This window comes from Centropristis striata, chromosome 13 (assembly GCF_030273125.1).
Source record: "Centropristis striata isolate RG_2023a ecotype Rhode Island chromosome 13, C.striata_1.0, whole genome shotgun sequence".
Classification (NCBI taxonomy): Eukaryota; Metazoa; Chordata; class Actinopteri; order Perciformes; family Serranidae; genus Centropristis; species Centropristis striata.
In genome coordinates, this window is record NC_081529.1 from 21,350,133 (window position 1) to 21,376,252 (window position 26,120).

The 26,120-nt window shown below is 40.3% G+C and overlaps 2 protein-coding genes across 5 annotated transcripts; both read right to left on the reverse strand.

The window, feature by feature from the left end:
* Window positions 1-2,720: 2,720 nt before the first annotated feature.
* On the reverse strand, window positions 2,721-11,824 carry si:dkey-16l2.16 (ras-related protein Rab-35). The gene is made up of 7 exons (XM_059348814.1): window positions 11,689-11,824; window positions 8,672-9,568; window positions 7,601-7,651; window positions 5,731-5,854; window positions 5,511-5,635; window positions 4,727-4,851; window positions 2,721-4,296 (listed from the first exon to the last, which is right to left on the reverse strand). The coding sequence occupies exons 2-7, from the start codon at window positions 8,724-8,726 to the stop codon at window positions 4,147-4,149; spliced, it is 630 nt and encodes a 209-aa protein (XP_059204797.1). The 5' UTR covers window positions 8,727-9,568; window positions 11,689-11,824; the 3' UTR covers window positions 2,721-4,146.
* Window positions 11,825-13,367: 1,543 nt separating this feature from the next.
* Window positions 13,368-25,036, reverse strand: srrm2 (serine/arginine repetitive matrix 2). Of its 4 annotated transcripts, XM_059348465.1 has the most exons (15): window positions 24,842-25,036; window positions 23,208-23,459; window positions 22,532-22,627; window positions 22,081-22,266; window positions 21,514-21,597; window positions 21,363-21,431; window positions 21,242-21,280; window positions 20,868-20,987; window positions 20,553-20,691; window positions 18,326-20,427; window positions 16,718-17,173; window positions 16,427-16,681; window positions 16,229-16,303; window positions 15,158-15,265; window positions 13,368-13,844 (listed from the first exon to the last, which is right to left on the reverse strand). In XM_059348465.1, the coding sequence occupies exons 2-15, from the start codon at window positions 23,453-23,455 to the stop codon at window positions 13,790-13,792; spliced, it is 4,032 nt and encodes a 1,343-aa protein (XP_059204448.1). In that variant the 5' UTR covers window positions 23,456-23,459; window positions 24,842-25,036; the 3' UTR covers window positions 13,368-13,789. The 4 variants fall into 4 exon arrangements, with proteins under 4 accessions (XP_059204448.1, XP_059204446.1, XP_059204447.1 ...); XM_059348463.1 differs by having other exon boundaries at window positions 16,427-17,173; window positions 21,363-21,428; XM_059348464.1 differs by having other exon boundaries at window positions 15,194-15,265; window positions 16,427-17,173.
* Window positions 25,037-26,120: the final 1,084 nt, after the last annotated feature.

Below are 26,120 nucleotides of genomic sequence, written 5' to 3' on the forward strand. Positions count from 1 at the left end.
TAACAAAAAGTTATTAAAATAATTTTGATAACCCAAAGAATACTCAAGTTATTAAATAACAACTTCCTGCAAGTGGTGCTATTTTAAACACAAAACACACATTGGTGTGTCTGAATGACATGAAACTCAAGATCCTACTTCCCCATGAGCCCCTGAGGCTCACTGCAAAATTTTGGCCGATTAAATTGAAGTATTTTATATCTCCAAATCGGTTGGTCGGATTAACACCAAACTTGGTATACTTATTGTTAATGCCCTCCTGAGGATAACCCTTGAAGGTTTTATTGATCGGCCCCTAGGTGACGCTCTGGTGGCAGTCTAATTTAATATTTGGCACTGTGCCCAGACCATAAGACTTAACGCAATGAAATTCATTATCATTATCATGTTTTTTATCTTTTTATCTATGTTATTTACTTCATACTGCAAACAAAATCTACCTCTGGGTACAAATAGAGTCCTCATACACACACACAAAAGAGGCACATATCACACACCATTCAACTTAAGACAGTGGGAGTTAAGAAATGGCAAGTTAAATAAAAAATGTAAAAATTAAATAAAACATTATTAAAAGTTCTTAGAGGTCCAGAGTATACTTAGATATTGATGTGACCTAAAATACGAATAGCAAAAAAAAAAAGACAGAAAAATAAACAAAATAAAATAAAACTTGTTTTGGCTGTAAAAAATGTAGATAAAGGTTAAAATGTATATATAGAAATAGTAAAAACATACATAAAAGAAATAATAAATAAACACCTGTGCAAAGCATAGCAGGGACAAAACTGTTTTTGTGTCTTTTTGTTCTACACCTAGGGATTGTAAACCTATGCCCAGAGGGGAGGAGCTGAAACTCTGTGTGCAATGGATGGGAACTGTCATTTAAAATTGAACCAGTAATGCGCTGTAATTGTTTTGTGTACAAGGTCTCCACGTTGAGCTGTGGCTCACCAATCAGTCTGCTAGACCACTTTACTATTTGGTTGAGTGAGTTTTTATTTTTCAATGAGAGGTTGCTGTCGGGGTGTGTGCGTTACAGGGGCCAGTCTATACCACCCCTATGAATTTCATTGCCTTAAGTGTTATAGTGAGGCCACAGTACCAAATATGAAATTAGACTGCCACCACAGTGCCACCTAGGGGCCGATCAATAAAACCTTAAAGGGTTATCCTCAGGAGGGCATTGACAATAAAAGTTTTGTATAATAATGCAGAAACTATCCCTTTAATCCTCATACAGTGTCTGAAGGAGGACTCTTAACTGATATGTATAAGTTAGAAGAGGCAGGTAGCAATGGTGGAAAGTAACTATGTACATTTACTCAAGTACTGGACTTAAAGTAAAATTTTGAGGTACTTTTATGTAGATTTTATGTAACTTTATACTTCTACTCCACTACATTTTGAGACATATATTGTACTTTTTATTCCTCTACATTTAGCTGACAGCTTTACTTACTCTTCAGGTCAAGATTTAAAATGAAAAACATGATACATTTAAAATGATTACCCATGTTTATAAATTAAACCACTTAAAAGTTTATTAGGTAGTTAAAATGAGCGTAGTGGAGTCATTTCACAGTGTGGTATTAGTACTTTTACTGAAGTAAAGGTTCTGAACACTTCTTCCACCACTGTCTTTTTTACTTCTTTACTTTCTTTTACTTTTTAATTTTTTTTTCTTTATTTTATTTCATTTTATTTTATTTATCTATCTATTTTTTTTATTATTATTAATTTTTTCTGCGCATGCGCGGCTTTCTGCGCTTCTGCGCATGCGCGGCCTTTTTCGCTTTGCGCGCTGAAGATGAAAAGGCTGCGCATGCGCAGAAAAAATAATAATAAAAAATAATAATTGAAAAAATGAAATAATTTAAAATTTAAAAACAAGAAAAAAAATAAAATAAAGAAAAAAATAAATGTAAAAAAAAGTAAAGAATTAAAAATACAGTGGTGGAAGAAGTGTTCAGATCCTTTACTTCAGTAAAAGTACTAATACCACACTGTGAAATGACTCCACTACGCTCATTTTAACTACCTAATAAACTCTTAAGTGGCTAATTTATAAAAATGGGTAATCATTTTAAATGTATCATGTTTTCCATTTTAAATCTTGACCTGAAAAGTAACTAAAGCTGTCAGCTAAATGTAGAGGAATAAAATGTACAATATGTCTCAAAATGTAGTGGAGTAGAAGTATAAAGTTACATAAAATCTACATAAAAGTACCTCAAAATTTTACTTTAAGTCCAGTACCTGAGTAAATATACATAGTTACTTTCCACCATTGCTACCTGCCTCTTCTAACTTATACATATCAGTTAAGAGTCCTCCTTCAGACACTGTATGAGGATTAAAGGGATAGTTTCTGCATTATTATACAAAACTTGGTACAATTATTGTCAATGCCCTCCTGAGGATAACCCTTTAAGGTTTTATTGATCGGCCCCTAGGTGGCACTGTGGTGGCAGTCTAATTTCATATTTGGTACCGTGGCCACACTACAACACTTAAGGAAATGAAATTCATAGGGGTGGTAGACTGGCCCCTGTAACGCACACATCCCGATGGCAGCATGCCCTGACACGCGTGTACTGCGAGGGCCCGTTCAGTACTGCTTGTTATTATTAATCCTCTTTCAGTAAACTTTTATCATCATTTGACTCTTTATTCCACCTGGTCTGCATGAAAAAATATTCTATGATACAAACAGTAACTCTGGATTTATTGCTTTATTTGGATTTGGACACATTTGCTAGGCAACAGATTTATATTAAAAAAACAACATACTAATGAGTTGAACGTCTGGGCTGCGAGGTTACACAAACACACTCTGTAGTCTGTGTTATTACTGACACTGTTAGTGTGTCACGGTTCCCTTTCAGTGGTCACGTTTACTGGATTAAACAACTAAAACATCGGTACATGACAGTGGTTCACTAGTGCAAAGTTAAAGAAGCAGACTGTGTTTTTATGTTTCAGCTCATTCACCTCAGACACAATGTTCTAGATTTATTAATCAACAGGCAGTAGCTGTTTTCTCCTTTATCATCCTTAAGAGACATTCAGTTTACATCATGTCTGCTGGGAGTTAACATATTCCTCTTTTGTGGAGTCAAAGTGAGATTTCTCACTTTTGCATGATGTTTATGGTGGATTGTCTCAAATCAGATGTCAAATTTAAAAGATAAAAGTGGCGGCTGCCCAGACAGGAGGATCAACACCTAAACCGACCTGCAGATACAGACTGAAGAAAGGCTGAAGAGGTTCATCCTTAAAGGATGAACAAGCTCAGTAAATTTCAAGGCCTCTGCCAGATAAATGTTGAACATATCTCATGTTCAAGTTGAAACTTTTCATTTAATGTCTGCAGCAGAGAAAAGGGTGGAGGTCACTGAAACTATTAGAATGAATCCTCTGGAAAGCCTGAATATCTGCAACACATTTTAATAAACTGTGGTTGAAATATTTTGTCTCAGATGTCAAAAACAAAACCAAACATCTGGTGGCATGACATTAGAGATTGTGACGTGTTTTTTTTTACTGTTAATGTGATTTGCCAAGAAAAAGAATTAGCAGATTAATAGATTATGAACATAATCTCTCCCTAAAATCCTGCAACAAACAATCTAATAATTTAGCCATTTGTAACTTTACAGTAAGACTAAGTGTGTGAATGTGCTTGACGTTTCATTGCAACCTGTCAGATTGATTCCTTGTGCTTGTGCATGAATGAAAAGGCCCGGGGTCTCTGAAAATACCAGTGTTCATCCTCTGGGAATCATCAACAGCAACAGAAATCTTGGTGTTAATCTGAACAACCAACCTTTCATCATCAGGAGCACAAACCTGAAACTCCACTGCATGCTTTTAAACTGATCTGCAGTAAATGGGCTGAAAATTGAAAAACACCAGAATGCTCCTTTAACTGGTGACCTCCAGGCTGCTGACAGGCTGCTGATCCCTTAGCAGCTCAGCATAGCGGCCTGTTGGTTCCTAACTTGGCGTTGAAGTAAAACGTTTCAAACATTCACATCTGCAGTTCGAAACACGGAACACTTTTATCTCCTAAGGCACGTTTTCCCAATCTTATTGGATGCTTGTTATAGGAGCGGTGAGCGGCTAGTGGAGTCGGTCTGAGGCTCAGCAGCACTTCTTCCCTCTCTTCCGGCGGTCTCGGTCTCTCTGTGCGTTCATGTTGACCGTGTCCTTCTCCCGCTCTCGCTCCCGCTCCGCTCGGTTCTGGCTCTGCTTCTTGGCCCGCAGCACCATGTGGGTGAACGCCATGAACATCTGAACAAAAAACAACAACAAAAAAACACTGAGTCTGCAGTGACTGGAAAACGTTGCAACAATCGACATAAATAGGCAACTAAACTATTTGTCTCCATTTGGTGAAATGCCAAAAATGACTCCTCAAGTCAGAATATTTGCAGTTTATTTTAGTCTTTTATAAAAGAAAGGTGAACGTGTTTAAGGTTTGAACTGTTGTTTGACTAAACAATATGTCAACTTGGGCTTTAAAAATGTGAGGAGCATTTTCACATATGAAAACACTCTGCAGATTACTCTGTAATAAAATTTAGTTGCAGCCCAAACTTGAAAACTTGCAAATATACCTCAATAACACGACCAAATCGAACATTAAAAAATGCCAAATGTATATAAGAAATTTCAAAACCAAACTAAAATGCAGTTTTTATGAAGCAATATTAAAAGGTACCTCTTCTACGTTTATGTTTTCTTTGGCACTGGTCTCGAACACTCGGACCCCCATCGACTCCCCGAAACGCACAGCATCCTGAGCGTCAACCTGCTTCCTGGCAGGGTCGTCATTTTTATTTCCCACTGAGAAAGAAAAATCATCTTAATTTCAACTCTTTAAAGACAGATGATGAGTAAGCCTGTCTTGCTATATTCTTTTACTTTTTTTCTCCTTTTAAACAGTGGATTTTCTTCAAATCGAGAAATAAAAATAAAAAATGAGATCAAAATGAAACTTCAACAACCTACTGAAAACTTAAAAAAAAAACATTAAATACATTTAAAAAAATGTATTTGACCAAATATAAATTCCACTAAACTGCCACAACCTACTGAAAACTACTATAAATTATTCAACATTCTGTCAGTAACTCAGTGAAAAGCTGTGATTTAAGGTAGTTAAGATGAAAAACACAGGACCTCAGATATAAAATGTACTGTGCCAAAAACATTTAATAATTTGGATTTGACTGCAAAGAATACTAAAACAGTATTAAATTGATTGAAGAGAGAATGTTGATTTCTATTTGTGATAAACAGTTTAATTTAACAGCAGCTTGGAGCGGAAAAGTTGTGATGCATAGAAGAAATATTATTTATGCAGACCTCAGCATCAACAGTCTGCAGGATGAATGATCCTTCATGCAGTATGTAAGTACCTGCAGTACATTAGTCCACTAACAGTGTGGCTCTGAACGTTTAAACAACAGGATGTTTTATCTCACACTGTCCGGCTCACTCACCCAGGATCTTGCAGACGTTGTCACAGTTCTGGGAGATTTCATTCAACCACCTCTTCACATTGACAAAGGACTCTGGATTGGTCACGTCGTAAACAATGATGACACCGTGAGTGTTCCTGTAGTACCTGCAAAGACAAACATGGAGAGATAAACAACCAGACTGAAAGGTAAGTAAGGGTAAAGAATATTCCTGAGAGCAGTTGTGATCTGGTTTGGTTACGTGGATGTGATGGTTCTGAATCTCTCCTGGCCTGCCGTGTCCCAGATCTGCAACTTGACGCGCTCTCCGTCAATGTCCACAGTCCGGATCTTGAAGTCGACACCGATGGTGGTGATGTAGCTGCCTGCAGAAAAGATTACAGACAGACACTTTACTGTACTCTGTGTGCATCGATCCATCCACCACACAAGCTTAATCTACATCAGATCCACACAGACACACTGAAACATTTTCATGTTTATGATTTTGGCCGTGGATTTTATCAGCAACATGAACAATCAGATGAGGATTGTTGTTGTTGAGCTCCACCCTGAACGTCAACACAGCTTCTCTTCAGTCACTTTCACTAAAACATAACTTTAGATAACGGAGTTAAAACCAAGTCAGCAACAAAACTGCATCTGCAGCTGTTAGCAAAGACATAACTGATAGTACATGATAGTTTTTTCTGGACTCAATATATTGTCGTTTACATGTGTCACTTTTTGTGCTTTTTTGTGTTTAAAGTAATGCTGCAGATGTTTGACAGGCAGCACGAACTGCCAAAAACAACTATATTTCCCAAGCAGCCATTCCAGCTGTTTATATGTTTTTATATTTTAATAATATAATATATAATGTTTATCTCAGTGCATTTTTTTAATAGAGCCTGAAAGTATATTTTATTTGTTTTGGTTCTAGTTTATTTATTTATGTTTTCTTTTTATCTAGGATATTTTAAATGTTCTTTTCCACATTTCAATTCCAATGTTTAATATTCTTGAGATTTAAAAATTCATTGCCATGGAAAAGGATTTACTTATTATGCTCTAATGTCGTTATAAAACTAAAAAAACATCGTACAGCAATACTATAGTTTATCGTGATAGTTGCTGGGAAAATAAATTGTCCTTTAAAAATGTGTTATCATGACAGGGCTAACCATAACTGACATGTATCACACCATATCCAAATTATTTAATGCAAGAAATTACTATCAAGTGTTTTGGGATGAGCATACTGTCAAACCATCTTATATTCCTGATGGTAATATCTCCAGACAGGGACAAATGTTTGAAAGCCTTTTTGAACAGTCAGTAAGAAATAACTTGTAAATAGATTATGTAGGCTGTCAGTTCTTCTAAAACACCGATGATTACTTAGGAACAGAGTTTTAGTATAAGCTATGTTAAGAATATTTTCACAGCCCAAACTAACAGACGGAATCGGCAGAAAACCTGCAGGTCCTGTGTTCTGTGAGGTGAAATGTTTCAAAAAGAGCTTCAGTTCCTGTTGTGGGCTGTGTGAAGGCCAGATGAAACTGTGAGAATATTCTAAATATAGCGTACACATGCCTGAAGCTGTGCCAATACCAGGAACACACTGACAGTATATGACAACTTCATACACTTCAAATAATCCAAGCTATCCACCTGAAACAAGCTTGTAGTTGTGTAGTTGTGCTCAAATTAAATGTAAAGCTTCTGTTACTTGCATTGAATTGGAAATTATGATATTCTAGAAAAATACACTGTAGAGAAAATTACTATAATGATATATATCTGCAGTACAGCAGGTTGTGAGCTGAAGTGGGCTGGTCTGAAGCCTGAAGCTCTCGTCATGAACCTGAGTCCTTCTCCTGCCTACTGGCTACAATCCGAATACCTATAAGGAGACTTTGATATCATGTCCAGATTGAGCCTCCCACTGGAGCTCCTGACAGGTCAGGACAGCTCCCTAAACCCTGAGGGAGACGAGATGATTGCTCCTGATAAAATTGGTCTTCTCGGCCTAAAAGTGGAGCTTAATGTGTGTCACTCTGAGGTTTTTTTTTTCCCAGCTAGGACTGATAATAAAGCTGGTAAAAGCTAATGTTGAGGCGTTTACTCACCAGAGAAGGAGTTGTCTGCGAAGCGGAGCAGGAGGCTGCTTTTCCCCACATCTGAGACAGAAACAGATCAAAGAGACGAGGTTAGCAAGTGAATAACTGTGAGGAAATGAGTGTGAACAATCAGGAACAGACAAGCCAGTCATGTCCAAGCGTCCCCATCAGAGAAGACGAGTCCTGTCCTGACTGACAGCCTCCTCACAGGAATGTGACTCAACATGCAGGAAGGGCAGGGTAACAAAAGTGAAACAAAACCACAAAATAAAGGCAAAGGTTGAACTCGTTCAGGAGCAAAATGAGCTCCATGTGTTTGATTAAACTGACTACAATCTGCTTAAACTCTCCCTGATTGAACTAGTGGCAACTTGCTCAAAGAAGACTTGACAAACCAGAATAAAGCAGCAGCAGCAGGGAGGGAAACACTGAACTCACTCATTTATTGTCAGAAATCTGTCTTCCTTTTTTCCAGGTTGCTCTGCAGTGTCTACAGTTATTGTCAATACTGGAAAAGCAACTTTTTCTGCAAGAATTTCCAGCATAAAAGTAAAAACGTGCATGCACATCTGCATTTATACAACAGAAGATGACATGCCCTCTCTGACATGAGCTATGATTGGACCAAGTCACCTGTCACCAACTCGATTTTATAAAAGCTATAAAAAGGAGCAGAGTCTAGTCTGAAGTACAACATGCTGAAAGGTTTTAGGGTATTTTATTACCAATGACTGCCAAATAAAACTGCCCGCTCCTGCTAAAGACACTTTCACAGGCAAACAAGAGTGAAACCCGTGAACTTCCTACTACAAGTCAAATCTGAACAAGGTCAAGTTTTGATTCTTTTGTCTCTAAAAACTCTAACTAGATTTGATTATATTTCATTTTCCTGCTGCTCATGTTCTTAACAATTTTATTGCAATTACTTCACTTCTTCTGTTAGTTTTGTTAGCAGCTGATAAAAAGGCAATTTGTGACAGAAAACCTCTGATGTTAGTAATTGTTCACTTGCAGGGACTCCATGAACATGTGCTTTCACTTCACATTAATCTTAAATTAATAGAAATAAAATGCACTAACTGGAGTCTCCAATGATGAGCAGCTTAAAGAGATGATTATAGTCCTTCCCCGCCATGTGGAAGGCCTCTGACTGGATTTCCAAGTAAAATCAGTTTCATAGGAGGTGATATTCCTGATCTCCCCACTGTTTGTTTTTCTCTACACTTCCCAATGCTACGAGTTCAGAGGAGTGCACAAGTTTGTCCAAAGATCACTCCCGTGCCAACAAGAGGACATTCCAGATGAATTTCTGCACTTTTTGGTTTATCCCTGGAGGTCAGACGCTCACATCCTCCTCCCTGGACTCACAGTGAAACCACAGCAGTGTTTCTGCAGAGCTCTGCATGTGTGATTCATGCTCGACGGCTGAGAGCGCCGCGTGCTTCCACCTTAGTTCCAGTTCCACCCAGTGACAGTCCAGAAGGGGACTTCCAGCTCGTGACGACTCATCGATTTTTACACACACTCAATGATTTTTTTACAATAGTTCTGTCAGTGCAGTGTGGACACCTCTTTCCTTCCTCCTTCTGATGCAACGTCTCCACAGAGGTCTATGCATTCACACAGTGACAGCCACACATGTGAGGCTGCATGATGAGGGGATTCTGCGTCTTGTGGTCGCTGCTCTGACAGACAAATGGACGGCTGACTTGACTACTGACCATAAATCCGCTTATTGCCAGTTATTGCCCTGAACTCCTGCACCGCTCACTCATTAACTCCATCCCTCATCTCAAAAAGAAGCGAGAAATGTAGATGTTCCTCTTTTTGGCTGTAGTTCAGTAGTGGTTACATCTGCTGAGGCTCCTTTAAGCTGATCCCTTAATTTCACTTCAGTTCCTCTGGTGGCTGGGTTCCCCGTTTCATGACATGAGGAGGGCTCCCGCTTCTCGCTTCTTCATCCCGCGTTTAAAGGTGCTACACAAAGAGAGAAGTTAAAAGGAAAATACATCAATCAGACAAAATATATTTACTCATGTACTTATGCACAAATCCTCCTCTACATTTCAGGGGTAAATACTGTTATTTTAACTGCAATGCATCAGTCTGACAGCTTCAGTTACTTTCTGTCCAGTGAAAACCATCAACATCTCCACATATGTTGATGTTGAATATTTGTGATAAACTGAAGGATGTTGAGATAAATTCTTCTTCTTCTTCTTCTTCAGCTAAATAAACTGTTTAAAACCCTCTTGGATCAGCTGTTAAACTCGCCGTTACAAAGCTGAAAACAGCTGTTTTTCCTGACTTTTTAGAGATGTGTGGTTCTCACAGGACAGCCATGCTACAAACACGATGATCTTATTGAATATGATGCATCGCTGCAGATTAAACTACCCAACAGGATATAAGTAGCTGTTCATCCTGAAACATCTACAGCAGGAAAATGCAACATTAATGCAGCAAGAATGTTAATCCAAAAACATCAGATACATTAGTTAAACAGGGAACATTTCACTGCACTATATATACTTTTATTTTAACTACGTAGAGTACATTTGCTGAGTAAGGTTTTGAATGCATGACTTTTACTTGTAGGACAAGTTTCACTGTGTTTTATTAGTATTTTACTGCAGTAAAGGACCTGAATGCTGCCACTGTGACGATCAGCTCATTTTTGATTGTAGTATGCAGTGTGTGCCCCTCCTTACCTCCTCCCTGCTCCTCAAACAACAGCTGAGTCACTAAATATAACTTCCTCATCCTGCTTTATCCACCCCCATCCTATAACTTAGCTGGTTAGCTGCATAGCACCAACACAAGCCTCCTGACAGCCCGTCTCTCTAGCTGTCACTGCCTTTCCATGACTAGCACGAAGCTAAATAGGGAAGAAAAACAGTGGAGTTTGGCTAGCTAACATGTCAGTTTTCCACGAAAACAGGAAAAGCTGCAGCTGCCTTTCAAAGCAATTAGGATCAGTTGCTAATGCGAGCTAATCTAGCTCCAGAGGGTTATCTTTTACTAAGAGGGCGGCACTAATCTTTGGAAAATTGCAATTTGACAATTATTTGTATATCAGCAAAGATGAACACTCTGTATAATACAATTACAAATCATGTCGTGTCCTATAATAGCAAACATTTAATTCGGCTTAGTTCGACAACTACATTTGTTCCACAGCTGTATTAATTGCAGCAAATAATGTACTAAAAGTTTAATTAAATCCATTACTGGATATGCCTAAATGTAGAAGACGAACTGAAGTATAATATCGTCAATTTTAGACAAAAAGTCTTAATGTGTTTAATATGGGCTGCGAGCACTTGCAGACAGACAACTAAGATTTTTCTTCCACATATTGTGAACTATGTCTGGCGTAGAAGCTCTACAATACATGACGGCACCAATCAGTGGCTACAGGTCCAACAGGACATCCGCAGCCCTGGAGGGTCGATGTTAAACTGATGTCGACATGTTGTTAGGATCAGCTGCAGGGACACTAAAGTTTAGTAATGTGGTGGTAATTGAGACACTGACCAACAACTCACCTTGTCGTGAACGCTTTCGGTTTACGAGAACGTCACGCCAGGCCTCACAAGAAAATGTCTTATTTTTTGAAAACTCCCTTTAGCGATGCAACACAAAGGCTTTAAGTTACTTATATAGACATGTGGGTAACGATTTTAATATGTTCTTCAATTCGGGATACTTTAAAAACACAAATATGGCCTCGTCTGAACGCTGAACCATTTAAATTGTCACCCAAGTTTTGCCTACATCTTTCGTCGCTACATGAGCGAAATGAAACAGCGAATTAAGTACAAATTTCTTTCAAGTTAAACGCGGAATACTTTAACCGTAGAAGCAACGAGGTCGCAACATTTCATAAAAACGGCAGGTGGTGTTTTGGTAAGATGCGCATCGCTGCTAAGAAGCTAAGAAACTTTAAAACTTCCCGATTTTTGAAGCCAGTGCGGAGCTGCGGTCTCCGGGCCTGACCCCGGCCTGCCACTGACTTGCTCCCGACACCAAGACGTCAGAAAACTTCTCACTCCTCGAGAAATGTTGGACCAGACACGGATTAAACAGATACTTACTTTGGTCATTTGAGTGTACTCGGTGCTCCGTCACTGGGTCATGTTTACAGACCCGCGGTAGACGGTGTTTTTGTCCCGGTGGAGTCCGCTGGATCACCGCTCCGGTCGGACCACACCTGACTGTCTGCAGCTGATGACCCACTCTCATCATCTGATGCTGCGTTCAAGTCATGTGGGAAAAACCAGAGTGTGCAAGCGCTGTGTGCCAACTCAGGGTCTACTATACTTTTCAAGTACTGTACTACAGTACAATTTTGAGGTACTTGTACTTTACTTGAGTATTTCCATTATGTATTATTATGTAGCTTTATACTTCTACTCCACTACATTTTGAGACAAATATTGTACTTTTTTACTCCACTACATTTAGCTGCCAGCTTTAGTTACTTTTCAGGACGAGATTTAACATAAAAAACATGATCAATCTAAAATAAATAGACATTTCTTTAAATTATGGAACCATGTAACATTTATTAAATAGTTAAAATTAACCCCACCATGACTACATTACAATTCTGCTTACATAAATGCATCAATAAGAATAAAAAATATATAATATATTTATAATTTTTATAACAATCTGAGTGGGTCCATTCTGCATAAGGAGTACTTTTATTTTCGATACTTTAAGTACATTTTGATTTTCACTTTATTATATTTAGATTCTCATGTTGTTTACTTGTGTAATTTCTTTTTATATAAATATTAAATTAGCATTGTTATATAAAGCCTAGGGTTCTGTATTTTTGTGCATATAATCAATAAAGAACTTGAACTTAGTTCCTTTGAGTAATTCTTAGAGGGATTTTTTTTTGTCACTGCAGTGGTTTAAAATTGTAGCTTCACGTGTCAGCATTTCATGACGGGCTGATTAAAGCTGTCGAACAGAGACAGACATTAACTCTGACAAATTAGAGAACCAGATGCAAACCTCTAATTAGGTCCAAAAATAGGGAAACATTTAGTTCAGTTCACTCATATTACTGCCTGGGGTTTTAACCCAATATGTTATAATATAGATCTGAATGGCTATTATCTGACATTTGTGTGCAATAAAACAACCAGTACAGACACACCTAACACTGATGTCGACATATCAGTTTCAATATTGCAACATCAGCCGAATGTCGTGTGTCCGGTCACAGTTAACGTTGTGTAAGATTTCCGTCCACAGTGATTCACACACACAGCTTATCTTCTCTGTACAAGATTAAAGCAGCAGATAACTAAAATGTGCCTTAATGTCTAATTATATATAATGTAATGATGAGGACAATATTAAAAACAGAACTCTTTAGAAATGATTTAATTCATAACCTGTCAACTTTATTATTTAGTACTTTAAATAATCTGTTTCATCTTGTGTTTATTTAAACACTATCGTTTTTACAGGGTTTATGCAGCTTTAAGATAAAAATCAAAGAACTTTCAAGGTACCAAAAGAAAAAATTCCCAACTTGAGCATTTATAATCTCATTTTAAATATTACTATAAATGCAAATGCTAAAAATAGTTATCAGAATGAATTTATATCCACAGCACTATTTATATAATTATACATATAAACTTTAGTTTTATGTTTTGATCATGATAATATTTTCATTATATTTGTTGATAAAAGGAAAATTAAAATATTACCAAACCTATTTATTAAGTTTGATGAAAATTCCACACAAATAAAATGTACAATTGCCTTTTATTAACCATTTTCAACAAAGAAATTAACCACGTTTCAGTTTCTGCTCACATTAAATGGAAATTTGAATCTGTTACATGATAATAACCAAAATACAGACAGCTCATATCTACAGGGAGAACGCAACAAACAGTACGAGTACAGAGGAAGAATGTTAGAGTTACATTTGACGGACTGTCTGCGTGTGTCAATGTGCACCTTTCTTATTCTGCTCATAAAAAGAAATGTACAAGTCAGCCTCGGGTCACTGCCTCTCAGAAAACAAACACATTGTTGATAAGTGTGTGGTGGCTCGGGACATTCTGCTGACGGCTGGCTGTGACGTCCCCGTTAGAGTCCAGTTCAGACCAGCAGGAACCAACACAGAAACTACACAGAAGAAGAGAAGCGCCTCCAGCTGTCCGCTCATTTCCTTCGTCTGCTGGTGGAGCTGTGCCTCGGTGACTGCCTGCTGCCACTTCTACCAGGAGGGAAGAGAACAACACATGAGCATTTATAAAAGGGGTCACATTTAGTGTCAAACTTTATCTGGACAGCACAGGTTCTGTCTAAGGCAGGGTGAAGGGAGACAAACATGACCAGATAGAAACATATTTAACCCTTGTGTTGTCACTATGTTTAACAGCAGAAGAAAAACGCCCTTAATGAATGTTTTCCTTGAATGATCCAAACATGAGAAAAAGTAGGGTCATCTTTTGCACGGCAGCTATAAAATCATTTTCATACCACAAAAACCATAAAAATCATGCATACATGCATGCACGTACGCATGCAAGTTTGCTGCAAAACTATGCTTACACCTATCCAGTACCTTTAGTAATAAAAATAAACCCCTACTTTAGTAAAATAGTAAACCAATTATGACAGGTGTTAGTGTATTCCATTGATTAAATACAGTTTTTCTGCACTATAAAGAGCAAAAACCTCAATATTCACAAAGTTTGTGATGAGTGACAGGTTGTTTCTTCATACAAAATAGATTTGGGTTTTACAATTCAATCAAGCTATTTATTTAAGGGGTTTAGTGAAGGTGGGTCACTTTCGACCCTGAGGGCAAGTGGTGTATACAGAAAGTTAAGACAACACAAGGGATAATTATAAATATAGGCATTGAACAAAGAGTCACAAGCCTTGCATGTTAACTTTTTAAGAACCCTGAAGAGTCAGTATATTTACAGCAAGACATGAAGATACAGCAACCCCAGGTGTGTGGTTTGTAGATATTTTGAGCGTTTTTTGTACTGAAATTTATGGCAATAATTATAACTATATTGTTGCTGTTAGGACCTCAGGAGTCTTAAGAGTTTGATTTAAGACCTGATTTATATACATAATGAGGGGACGAAGCCCAACAGAACTGATCAGCACACTAATAATGAAGACAGTTTGACATCCTGCTGGAAAACCCAGAACTTCCTGAAAAAACTCGCCTGCACCAGAGTCTCTGGGAAGGACTTCAGCTAATGTCAAGGTGACATTCTGACCCTGTTGCTTTATGCTCGTTGACTTTTCTCTCTCTCACTTATTACAAAGACAGTAACACATTGAAGGTCTGATTAAATATACATTTTAAGACAACTGCAGGCAAATTTATATAAATTCCAAAGTAAAACTCTGAATGTCTGCTACAGCCCCGATGCAGACGATCAACTAGCCTTAAAAGGGTCAAAGTGTTTTCTGAATCTCCTGCCAGCACTTTACTATCTGACGACACAGTAAAAGCTGTCATCAGGCTCTTGCAGGCAGTTTTAACGTCATGCCGTGGCTACAGACCTGCGGCTTGGCGAGGGCAGCGCCGCTCTCATGTACCTTGGAGGAGAATAACTGAGTGAGCGGGAGTCTCTCAGTGAGTCGGCCGGCACCCTCCGAGGCATGGCAGGGCTGCAGGGAAACACAGGCGTCACTCACTGATGCACAAACACACCAAGTCACAAAGAGCTGCAGTAACAGTTGGTATTCACAGAACAGTGAGGGGGGTGGTAAGTACTACATAAATAAAACGTCATAAAATGAGAATTTTCATCCCGACACAGAAGGATACTTTAAACGCAGCATGACGAGGTGAACGTGACACATTTTAGAGAGCTTTGTTCTGTTTGAGCTGCTGATTCGTGACCAATCAATACGTCCGGAGCCTCTCTGTGCTTTATAAAACTATAGTTTGATGTTAAGTGATTCAGAAAGGAAACACTGATGCTGCTGGATGTTTGACTAAATCTGACAAAATTGTTTTTTAGGGCCGATACACTTTGCATAAGAATCCTTTAAATATTGTTATTAAAGATCTGTGATTGTGTTTTGAGTGTGACATTTTAGTGTAAAATAGACAAACTATGTAATGAAGACATGGCATCTAAACTACCTCAGAATGACTTGTTATTATTCTTTCTGCATTTTCCCATTAGAGGATGCCACAGCGGATCATCTTCTTCCAATTTGTGATCCGCATCACCTTCCTGACGCAACACTCTCCATTTATCCAGGCTTGAAACCGGCACTATGCTACACCGGCGTCTCAAAATGACTTTTTACTTATATTTATTTATTAATTTTTTTTATGAGGTCATATGTCAGGGAATGCTCTGTTGTGTTAAAAATACAAAAGTAAATAAAGAGAATTATTCTCGGCTAATAATATCAGCTAGAGTATTATTTCAGTTCAACACAATTCTGCTCAATTTTGCAGAATTCTGTAACAATATAAAAACTATTTTTCCAAAAGTGAAATGTGTAATTAAAGTGTGAAAACTGTGTCCTGAGGTAACCAACAGTAATTCATGTAGCAGAAAGCATATTTCAATGTGCAGCAGCTCACATCAAGCTTTCATTTCTGCTTTTTTTTACCTCTTTTTCTTAGTTTCCTTTTCATTCTCCGATGAGGATGACGAGGAAGCAGAGCTCTGAGCTTTCACTGGCTTCCTGTTAAAAGAAAACATATCAACATATTGTAGTAATTATTTGAAATAATAAAAAGTCTGCTGAAAACCCTGGGTTTTCTGTCTATATAATAAAATTTGTTCATGTCACACAGCTTATACTTACTCTTTCCCCTGCTCCGCTTCAGAGTCGGAGCTGTCTGATGACGATGATGAAGAGGAGGAGGACGAGGAGGATGAGGACGAAGAGGAGGAGCTGGAGCTGGAGCTCCTGCTGGCTTTGTTGTTTGCCTCCTTCCCGTTCACAGCGTTCTCACTTCTCACTGTTTGGTTTGACGGCTGAGGGGCGGTCACAGGCGACTGCTTCCTGCTGGAGCCGCGAGACGACTGCTTGGCTTCTAGCTGGCTGCCGGCTGGAGACCTCCTAGAGGCTGGAGACCTCCTAGAGGCTGGAGACCTCCTAGAGGCTGGAGACCTCCTAGAGGCCGGAGACCTCCTGGAGGGCCCGTCGGGGCGCCTGGAGTCGGGCTGGGAGCCTCTCCTCCCTGAGGCCGGGGCGCTGGAGGAGTCTCTGGAGAGACCTTGTGTGGAAGAGGAGCGACTCTTCTGCTCCCCGTCCTCTCGCTCTGTCCTCCTGTCTCTCTCTGCTGGTGCTTTTGTGTCTTCTTTCCTTTCTCGCTGCAGTGACGGGGAGGAGGATGAGGAAGAGGAGGAACTGGAGGAAGAGGAGGACGAGGAGGACCTGTGGGGCTGGGGATCTTGTTTTGGGGGCAGCTGCTGCTCCTTTACTCTTTCTCTCTCCTGTTCCACCTCCCTCTGCCTGATCCTCTCGTGCTCCCTTTCTCTGGCTCTCTCTTTCGACAGGGAGCGACTGGTCCTCCTGCGGCGCTGTGGAGAGGGAGAGCGGCGAGGCCTGAGGAGGCAAACAGAAAGAGGTCACACACCTCTCTCTTCTTTATTTATGCTGATGTCTTCATGGTCAAACTGTCCGATAAAGGCAACGTTCCTTAAAAAATGTTACCTCCATTACTAAAATATTTCATAAATTGTCTGTCTACCCAGTACATACAGCATGTACAGTCCTATGTATTACCTTATCCAGAAAAAAATACACATAACAAAATTTCTGTGAAAGTGAATGTTTTGCTCTCAAACTCAAACAAAAACTTTATGCAGCAAGTTCCCTTAAAGATCACCATTTACACTCGTTCAACCTTAAATGATCTGCATGTATGTTAACTGGATTTTTTGGGTGAAAAGGACCGCTCCAATTTACATTAAAACATCACAAAAAAAATATTTTAATTATAATATTTTGTCAAGTTGCATAAAAGATCAGTAAATGTGTGTGATATTTGGGTCGTTTATCGATCTGTGTACTTAAAAGGTCTGAAAGTTAGAACTGGTCTCACTCTTTCATGACATTTTGGGCAGCTAACATGCCACCATAATTTCATAAAATCATATGCTTTTGTGAGCAGAGCAAAGGCTATTTATTCAGTGATGGGTGAGAGTAAACTGCATTTCAAACCCATTTATCCTCACTCACACAGCACACTCTACAGAGTAATCAGAGCCCTGCACTGAGAAACAGCTTCAGCATCCACAGTCTTTTCATAATCTGGCTTCACAAAAACTCACCACCACAACGAGGCTGAGCAGTGCTACAGTCGTGGTTATCAACTCCAGGTTTCCTTAATCAAGTTATTAGCTAGTTTACATAAAAGGAGCAGAGTTTGACCGATCACAATCATGAACAAAACTATACTATACAAATGAAGCGCAATCTACTCTATTAGACAAATATGAAGTTCAAAACCAAAACAGTTCTAGGTGATAAATGCAGAAAGGATAGCTGGAAATATAAATGCACACATCTTTAAAAAAAAAAAAAAAATCACTGATTGTGTAAATGCATAAATTAATAATGCAAAAATTTTTTTTTTTTTTTTACTATTATCATCCGTTATCCAAGATAATTGGCTGATCAACAGTGCTTTAATCCACACTGTTCTCCTGTTGGTCAGCCCAGGTACAAAGGCAGAAGTGAAGGTTTGGGTCTCACCTGCTGGGGGGGCTTCGTCTCCTCGGACTTCTCGACCTGGACCTGCTGCGCCTTCTTGGGCTCCTGCTCCTCCTGGAAATCCTCTCACGTTCTCTCTCCCTCTCTCTTTCCCTCTCTCTGTCCCGCTCCCTCTCTCTGTCCCTCTCTCTGTCCCGCTCCCTGTCTCTCTCCCTCTCCCTGTCTCTGTCTCTTTCTCTGTCCCTCTGCCTGTCTCTGTCCCTTTCTCTCTCCCGGTCTGACCAGGCTGGAGGAGGTGAAGCTCTCCTGGATCGGGGTGGGGGTTCCTGATACTGCCTTGGTGGCGTGCGACGTGCTGGGGAGGCGGTGGAGGTTTTCTGAGGTGGAGAGCGTGACCTCCTGGCTGAAGGGCTGGACCTCACCGGTCTCCTTGCTGCTTCCCTCTCCCTCACCCTCTCTCTCTCTCCAACTCTCCCCTCCACCCTTGTTTTCTCTGCCTCTGCCTCAGAGGGAGGGTACCTGCTGCTGCCTCTGCTGGCGTCTGCTCTGCTGGATGGTGAAGGAGGAGGACTGGGGCTGTCCATCTGTGAGGGGCTGTATCGCTCCTGACCTTTACTCCGGGACGGGTAACTCTCTGCTCTCCCTCTCTCATGCTTGTCTGCTCCAGCTTCTCTCTCCTTCTGGGCTCGTCGAGCCCCGTCACCCTCAGCAGCAGGGACAGGACTTTCCTTTCTGCCGTTGGCTAGATACCTCTGGACTGCAGCTCCAATGGCAGATGGTGGATTTTTCGCGGGGCCTTTTTCCCTCTCCGCTGACCCATCCTTCTTCGCCTTGCCCTCATCTTCAGAGGATGAGGACGAGGAGGAAGAGGAAGAGGAGGATGAAGAGGAGGAGCTATCACTGTCACTATCACTACTGCTACTGCTGCTGCTACCGCTGCTGCTACTGCTGCTGCTCTCTACTTTTCTCTCCTTGTCGTCACGTTTCTCCTTCCGGGGAGGGCTTCTAGTCATCTCTTGCCTCTCGGTTGTCTCTGGTCTTTCGCTCCTGCCTTTCTCCGCCTTCCTGGATCCATCTCGCTTGCTTTCTGCAGTCGATCGGACAGCCTCTTCTCTCTTTCTGCCTCCTTCTTGACCAAAATCTCTGTCTGGCTCCCTCAGATGCCTGCCTCTCTCCTTAATGTCTTCCCTGTCTTTCTCTCGTCTCCTCTCGTCCTCCCTTTCCCTTTGACGCCCATTGGCGACAGGTGAGCGAGAGGCAGGTGAAGGGGGATCACAGGAGGGATGTCCTCCATCCCTCCTTCGGTCATTTCTCTGTTGGAAGGGAGACGCCTCCCTCTCCTGTCTCTTCCCAGCATCTCTCCTGTTGTCCCTCTCATTTGCTGCCTTTGACTGCAGATCTCTGTCGGTCCTGCGCTCCCTCTCTCCACTCCTTGCCCTGTCCTTCTCCGGGGGATGTGAGGGAGACGAGGAGTCGTGTCTCGTCTTTTTGTCATGTTTACTTCGGTCTTTTTCGCGCTCAGTGTCTCTGCTCCTTCCCCTCCTAGTCTCCTGTTTGGGAGGAGGTGGAGGAGAAGGAGAACGGGATGAGGACGAGTCATGTCTGGTCCTCTGAGGAACGCTCTCCTTTCCTTTGTCCCTCTTTTCTCTGCTCCTTGAACGCTCCACTTTCTCCACCTCTCTGCTCCTTGAACGCCTCACTTTCTTCACGTCTCTGCTCCTCGATCGCCTCCCTTTCTCCATCTCTCTGCTTCTGGAGCGCCTCCCTTTCTCCATCTCTCTGCTTCTGGAGCGCCTCCCTTTCTCCATTTCTCTGCTTCTGGAGCGCCTCCTAATCTCCCTCTCGTTGTCTCTGCTCCTTGAACGCCTCCCTCTCTCCAGCTCTCTGCTTCTGGGGCTCCTTCCTCTCTCCCTCTCTTTTTCTATGCTCCTGGAAAGCCTCCTCTTCTCCATCTCTCTGCTTCTTGAACGTCTCCCTTTCTCCCTCTCGTTTTCTATGCTCCGGGAACGCCTCCTCTTCTCCCTCTCCTTGTTTTTTTCTGTCTGTGGTGGTGGAGAAGGAGATGAAGAGTCATGTCTCCTCTTGGAGGAGGTCTTCTCCGTCTCACTCGGCCGCTGTTTCTCTCTCTCAAGATTGGGCCTTTTCTAGATGACAGAGCGAAAGACTTGTTGGTGTCATTTCACACACAGCTTTATGTTCTCAGTAGATACACAATAACATCCTTAGCATAAGCAAAAAAAAACACAAGATTTGTTTAGAAGTGGCTTACCCCTTCTCCTCCCTGATGATGCGGGCTGTGCTCCTCGTAGCCTCGTCTTCTCCTGTCTGGAGATCTCCCCTTTCTGCCTTCATCAGCTTTTCTTGCAGTTTGTTCCTCTTGACGTGATCTCAGTGGAGCTGGAGACTCGCTGTTGATATGAGAGAGAAATAAATGCATATACTGACGGATGGATTTCCATCACAGTCCAATAAAGAATGTCATACGTTTAAACAAACTAGTCTGAACACAGTATTTTCCAAAAATGTCTCAAGGCCAATGTGTTTATAGCACAGCTGGTAAAAAGCTGGTATTTTTATTATTTACCTGTGAGCAGAGCTGGAGGACACACTCCTGGGTCCAGGCACTGCTTTTGATTTTGGAGGACTTGAACTTTCACTCTTCTTTGTTTTCTTCTTTGACTTCTTCTGCTTCTCATCTGAGGAACTTTGAGTGGGACAGCGATGACAGAGATTTAGACACAATTCCATATATTCAGTAGCCTGCAACACATTAATAACATTACAGAAGTATTTCTGGAACTTGCTACTGTCAAGAACCAAAACTCTGAATGTCTTTCCAATAAAATTCTCTATTTACAGTATAAACTCTGACAGGACAAGAACAAAGCAACAAATCTGGCTATTTGCTGAGGCGGGACAGATGTGATGGACACAAACGGGTTAAATTAAAACAGCTACCTGTCGTCTTCTTCCTCCTCCTCGTCTTCTGACGCCTCACTGAAAACACAAATGTTCCAGTTAACAATCACGGCACATGTTAAATAATCAAATGTAAGATGAGAATCCACGGATGGAGTACCGTTTCTTTTTCTTCTTTTTGGATTTCTTCTTCTCTCGTCGAGGAGACGGGGACGGACTCTCTGAGCTGCTGACAGAAGGAACAAATGAACGTCAGAGCGCTTCTTCAGCAGCAGGAACTGTTGTGCTCTTTATCAGTTTCATTTTCTCACCTGTCTCTGGTCTTGTTTTTCTTTTTCTTCTTCCGGCTGCGCTTCTTGGGAGGAGACTCTGAGTTGTCTGAATCTTCCACCAACCTGAGGAAAGACCACATGATATGGTGAGTGCACAGATTACCTTTTAAACTATGTTATTTGCAAAATACACAACAAGTATTACAATGTCTTAAAAGCAATAACACTTTGGACACATATAGAGCATAAACTTTTCTCCATCAGCTGATATTTTGTCAACACTGTGCCTTCTTCAGAGCCTTTTAGATTAATTTTAGTACGGTCTCAGAAGGAATTACTCCACTTTAAACTATTATAACAGCTCCTGCTCACAGAGCATTTGCATGTAAATACCACTGAAAACTTAATAAGTGAAAGACTGCATGACTGATTACACGTCTAGCATTGCACAAAGCTCTTTTTTAATGTATATTAATGTTCACTTCGTCCTTTTTTAAAGCCTTTTAGACGAAGCAGAACAACACTGACAATTATTTGTCGCCACATTGTCCAGCTCTGTTACTTTGTTAGATTGCAATACAAATTGCACATTAGTTTGATACTCACGTGTATTTCTGCTGCTGCAGCCTGTCCCTCTCCAGGCGCTCTTGCTCCCTCTTCTCCTTCTCTTTCTCCTTGCGGTCGGCGTGGAAGGATGAGCCATCTACATAGTCACTGGCAATGCCGAAAGCAGCTCGAAGGCGATCGTTCTTCTGCTGGTTGGCTGCAGCCAGAGCATGAGTCTCTGTCGCCCTGAGAGGAAACAGACCAAACGGCTTTGTGTTATGGACACAGTGACATATAAAATAATGATGTTTAATTTGAAACAGTACATAGGTTCAATACTTTAATACTAAAATGTCTCAATATTTACATTCTGAACTAAAGAGCATCACAGTGAACTATCACTAGTCACAAAAGGTTTTATTCCATTAAAACTATTTGTCTTGTCTTTTTCTTTAAAATGGAGCCATATTAGTCCTTGTCGTCTGTATGTGTGTGTGTGTTTTGTACTTACGTTGGCCTCTCGGTGGCGGCGGGAGCCGGCTCCTGCTTCTCCTGCAGCATCATACGGAAACTGTTGACTTTCTCCTCGATTTCCTCCGCTGAATACCTAAACACCCAAACAGAGACGAGTATTTAACACTGAACAGATAAAAAGCAACAATCTTGCCACTATTCTTATTTCTCTCTCACTGTGGTGAGCTGCTGTCCACTCTATGTCCTCGTCAAACAGACTGCAACATTTCCGTACAATTACATTACTAAATAAAAGAAACCTGTAGCAAGCAAAGAAAATGATAACACCCTTTAAATAGTGCTGAAACAATTAGTTGATGCTGTAAAAGTTTACTGGATAATTTATTTGAGAGCTGATTGATGCTTGAAATAATTTAACTAGCTATAAAAATACAAAACCTCAAGGTTGTAGCTTTAAAAGTAAGATGCAGCTTTCCAGAGCAGTACATGTACATCAGTCACAGAATCAATGACGACAGCTGATAGTTTTGAGCCAAGGTTAAAGACATTATTAAACTGTTAGAGCCTCAAGTTAAATATCTGCTGTGGACTCCATATAAAAAGAAAGACAATTTCAAGTCGGCAGCGATGGGTCCTTTGTTTCAGGTGTGATTACAGCCCTATTTGTGTCAGCAGAACCCCGTGCAGATGTGAAAGCACAACGTTCCTCTTACCCTTGCTCCTCCATCATGTCCTGCAGCTCGGCACACTTGACCTCCAGCTGCCTCTTCCGCTGGTGCTCCAGGATGTCAGCATTGGGCTGCCTGTTGAGCTGACTCTCCAGCCTCTCCCGGTCCTTCTCATCTCGCTCACCGCCACGCTCGTCCCGCGGCCGCTTGACCCGCAGGCTGGACAGGTTGCGTTGTACATAGCCGTTGGTGCCGCTGCCTCGCGGAGTCGTCAGGCCGATCCCATTGTACATGGCTCTACAAGAAAACACAGAGATATGTGTTTAAGTTGAGCCACCATCACTAGTATTTAAATCACGACTGTTTGCTGTCCTGGCTGCATGACGGTGGGATGAACTCCTCCATCAGGACAGCAGAAAACTCTCATTCATACTGCACCTTAGCCCATAAATAAAACTATTTAGCTTGTCTGTTAATGTTTCACTTAAAGTAAAACAGCATATTTGATGAAGCTGATGTAACTGAATGAGTCTTGCTCTTTTTGAGGGTTTGTACCCTCAGTGGTTAAAAGTGTCAGCTAAATAAAGGTAGGTCTGTAAGTAACAACTTTTAAGCCAGTAGTTTTACCTTTTTCTTTAGTTGTAGGTGGAAGTTTATATGAAGCTTAGATGGTTAACAGCATCAAAGAAAAAGTTCTACAGTATGAAGGTTTACTGACTCATCCATCTGATCCATAACTCTGCACACATGTATATATGGATAGTAAAAAAAAGTATTATTAATGCTATAGTCCATATGTTTTGTATAAGTACTGGATCGTTTTTAGCATGACCTTTTTGCTTAGCTGCTGTGGTATAATTTCCCGCTGCGATTACAGTTCTCCATCTATCTGATGCCAGCAATTGTTAATCATTTTTATTTATTGCAGCCATAAAGACTTCCCACTCTAACACAAACCATTACAGAAGCAGATATTTAAAAATGCATAGACAACTAAACAGAGAATCAAGACCAAATCCTAACATCCTAAACATTAAAGGTAAATCGCAGAATTAAACTCTGCAGTTTCGCATTTTGCCATTTTTAGCATTTTAAAAGAGTGAACAGGGACTTTGTATTCTAAGATGGCTGACATAAACTAACTTGTAGTGATTCAGGATCACCGTCATGATTGTTATTTAAGGTCACACACTGAGTTTTATGACGGTGGCAGAAACGATCCAGGAGTTTTATGAAACCTCTGAAACAGAAATAACGCAGGCGGCATTATTGTTGTGTAGCACAGGTTTCTCACAACGTATCACGGGTGCTAAAAGGCTTATGGGACATTAGGCAGATCTGTATGGCTGCTGGCAGGGCTAATTATATAACCACAATCATAATCATATCTTGAGATTATGATAAAATGAATGTAGTCGTACATTAACACGTGCGCCAGATCAGGCCTGTTGCTACGTTTGAATGTAAACCAGCACATTTATGATGACTAAGGCTGAGACAAAGCGTCATACACAGCGTTACTTGATGAGGCTAATATCGCTGAAAATCACTGCTTTAATATGCGGTTCAATAACACACACGGTGAATTTATATCAACACATTTCTAAAGGCCCAGCCACACTTATCCGTTAGCGAGCGATTCCAATCTAAGCTAGCAAGCTAACGTACTTATTACGTACCAGTGTTTTCTCCGGGAGCGGAGAGAAAACTTGGTCGAGGGGACTTTGCCGATAAGTAATATCCCGTCGAGTCAGACGATAAAACACACCTTATTATAACCGAGTCCTTAAAACTATGAAAAAAAAATAAAGAAATGTGGCTAGTTAGCTCGCAGCTAGCTGGTCTGATCTCCAACCAAAGCAGGAACGAGATGAAACCAAATGACGTCACACACACGTTTAAAATGCGATCCGTTCAGGTGTTCAAGTCAATGTAGGTTTAATCAGAACTGTTAGAGACAAAGAAATTAATAGGAATCACAAATACTTTATTGATGCCCGGGGGGAAATTGCTTTGTTACAGTTGCTGATGTTTAAGAATAGAAGTCATTTTAAAATAAAATAAAGTTGTTGTTTTTTTGTTTTTTTTTAAGGCACTCTACAGTAATTAATCATTCATGCACTTTCATACACTTGCACTAATTTTGCACTGTTTATGCACTCCCTCATGTCAATATCGTACAGTATTTCTTCTTGTATATTATTTCCTTGTATTTATATTATTCTCTCATTTTGCACATTCATGCTAGTTTTAACTGTATTCTATTGTATCGTATTGTATTGGTGTTGTGCTGCTACTGGAAGTGCAATATAATGAGGGAACCTTCCAGAGGGATTAATAAAGTTCCTATCTATCTATCTATCTATCTATCTATCTGTCTGTCTGTCTGTCTGTCTGTCTGTAAATGACACCATTGACCAAATGACAATATTCTGTGCAATTAAAAGACAGTTCAAGGAAAGTTGATGTTTACGTAAGTAAAATCGGGAAAGGCTCTCGATAAAAGTACGGTTTAAGAAGAGACTTAAAGAGATCACTGGCAGGTTGTTATGTACTGACTGATCTCATATATTATTACTGTAATTCGACTGCTATTAGTTGTGATACAATTATAATGTCTGTAAAGTAATAGGAAAGCACATTTTCCATATGTGAAATATACATTTAATATGGTATCAAAATATAGCATATTGGAAATAATAGACACCTCTAACACTATAAAAGAAGTTAGGAAGTCATTACTTTATTCGACCTTTCCTAGATTTGATTTGATTTGATTTGATTTAAACAACCCCTTTTACACTTTTTCTTAAGTTCTTTTCCCATAACATTCTTATTATCCTATTTGTTAGTGTATATACCTGTGGATGTTTGTATGTATGTATGGCTTTTTTCAATAATTTCATTTACACGAAAAATAAAATTAATAATACTTTAATGTAGCTTTTTTGCGATACA

Excerpts from the sequence above, each read along its gene's own strand:
- si:dkey-16l2.16 (XM_059348814.1), bottom strand. The coding sequence starts at position 8,726 with ATGGCGGGGAAGGACTATAATCATCTCTTTAAGCTGCTCATCATTGGA. Across the intron at positions 5,855-7,600 it reads CGCAGACAACTCCTTCTCTG|GCAGCTACATCACCACCATC; the intron begins GTGAGTAAACGC and ends TCTTTTCTGCAG. Across the intron at positions 4,297-4,726 it reads AAAACATAAACGTAGAAGAG|ATGTTCATGGCGTTCACCCA; the intron begins GTACCTTTTAAT and ends TTTTTTGTTCAG.
- srrm2 (XM_059348462.1), bottom strand. The coding sequence starts at position 23,455 with ATGTACAATGGGATCGGCCTGACGACTCCGCGAGGCAGCGGCACCAAC. Across the intron at positions 21,281-21,362 it reads AAAAAGAAGAAAAAGAAACG|TGAGGCGTCAGAAGACGAGG; the intron begins GTACTCCATCCG and ends TTGTGTTTTCAG. Across the intron at positions 20,692-20,867 it reads TCCTCCAGCTCTGCTCACAG|CGAGTCTCCAGCTCCACTGA; the intron begins GTAAATAATAAA and ends TCATATCAACAG.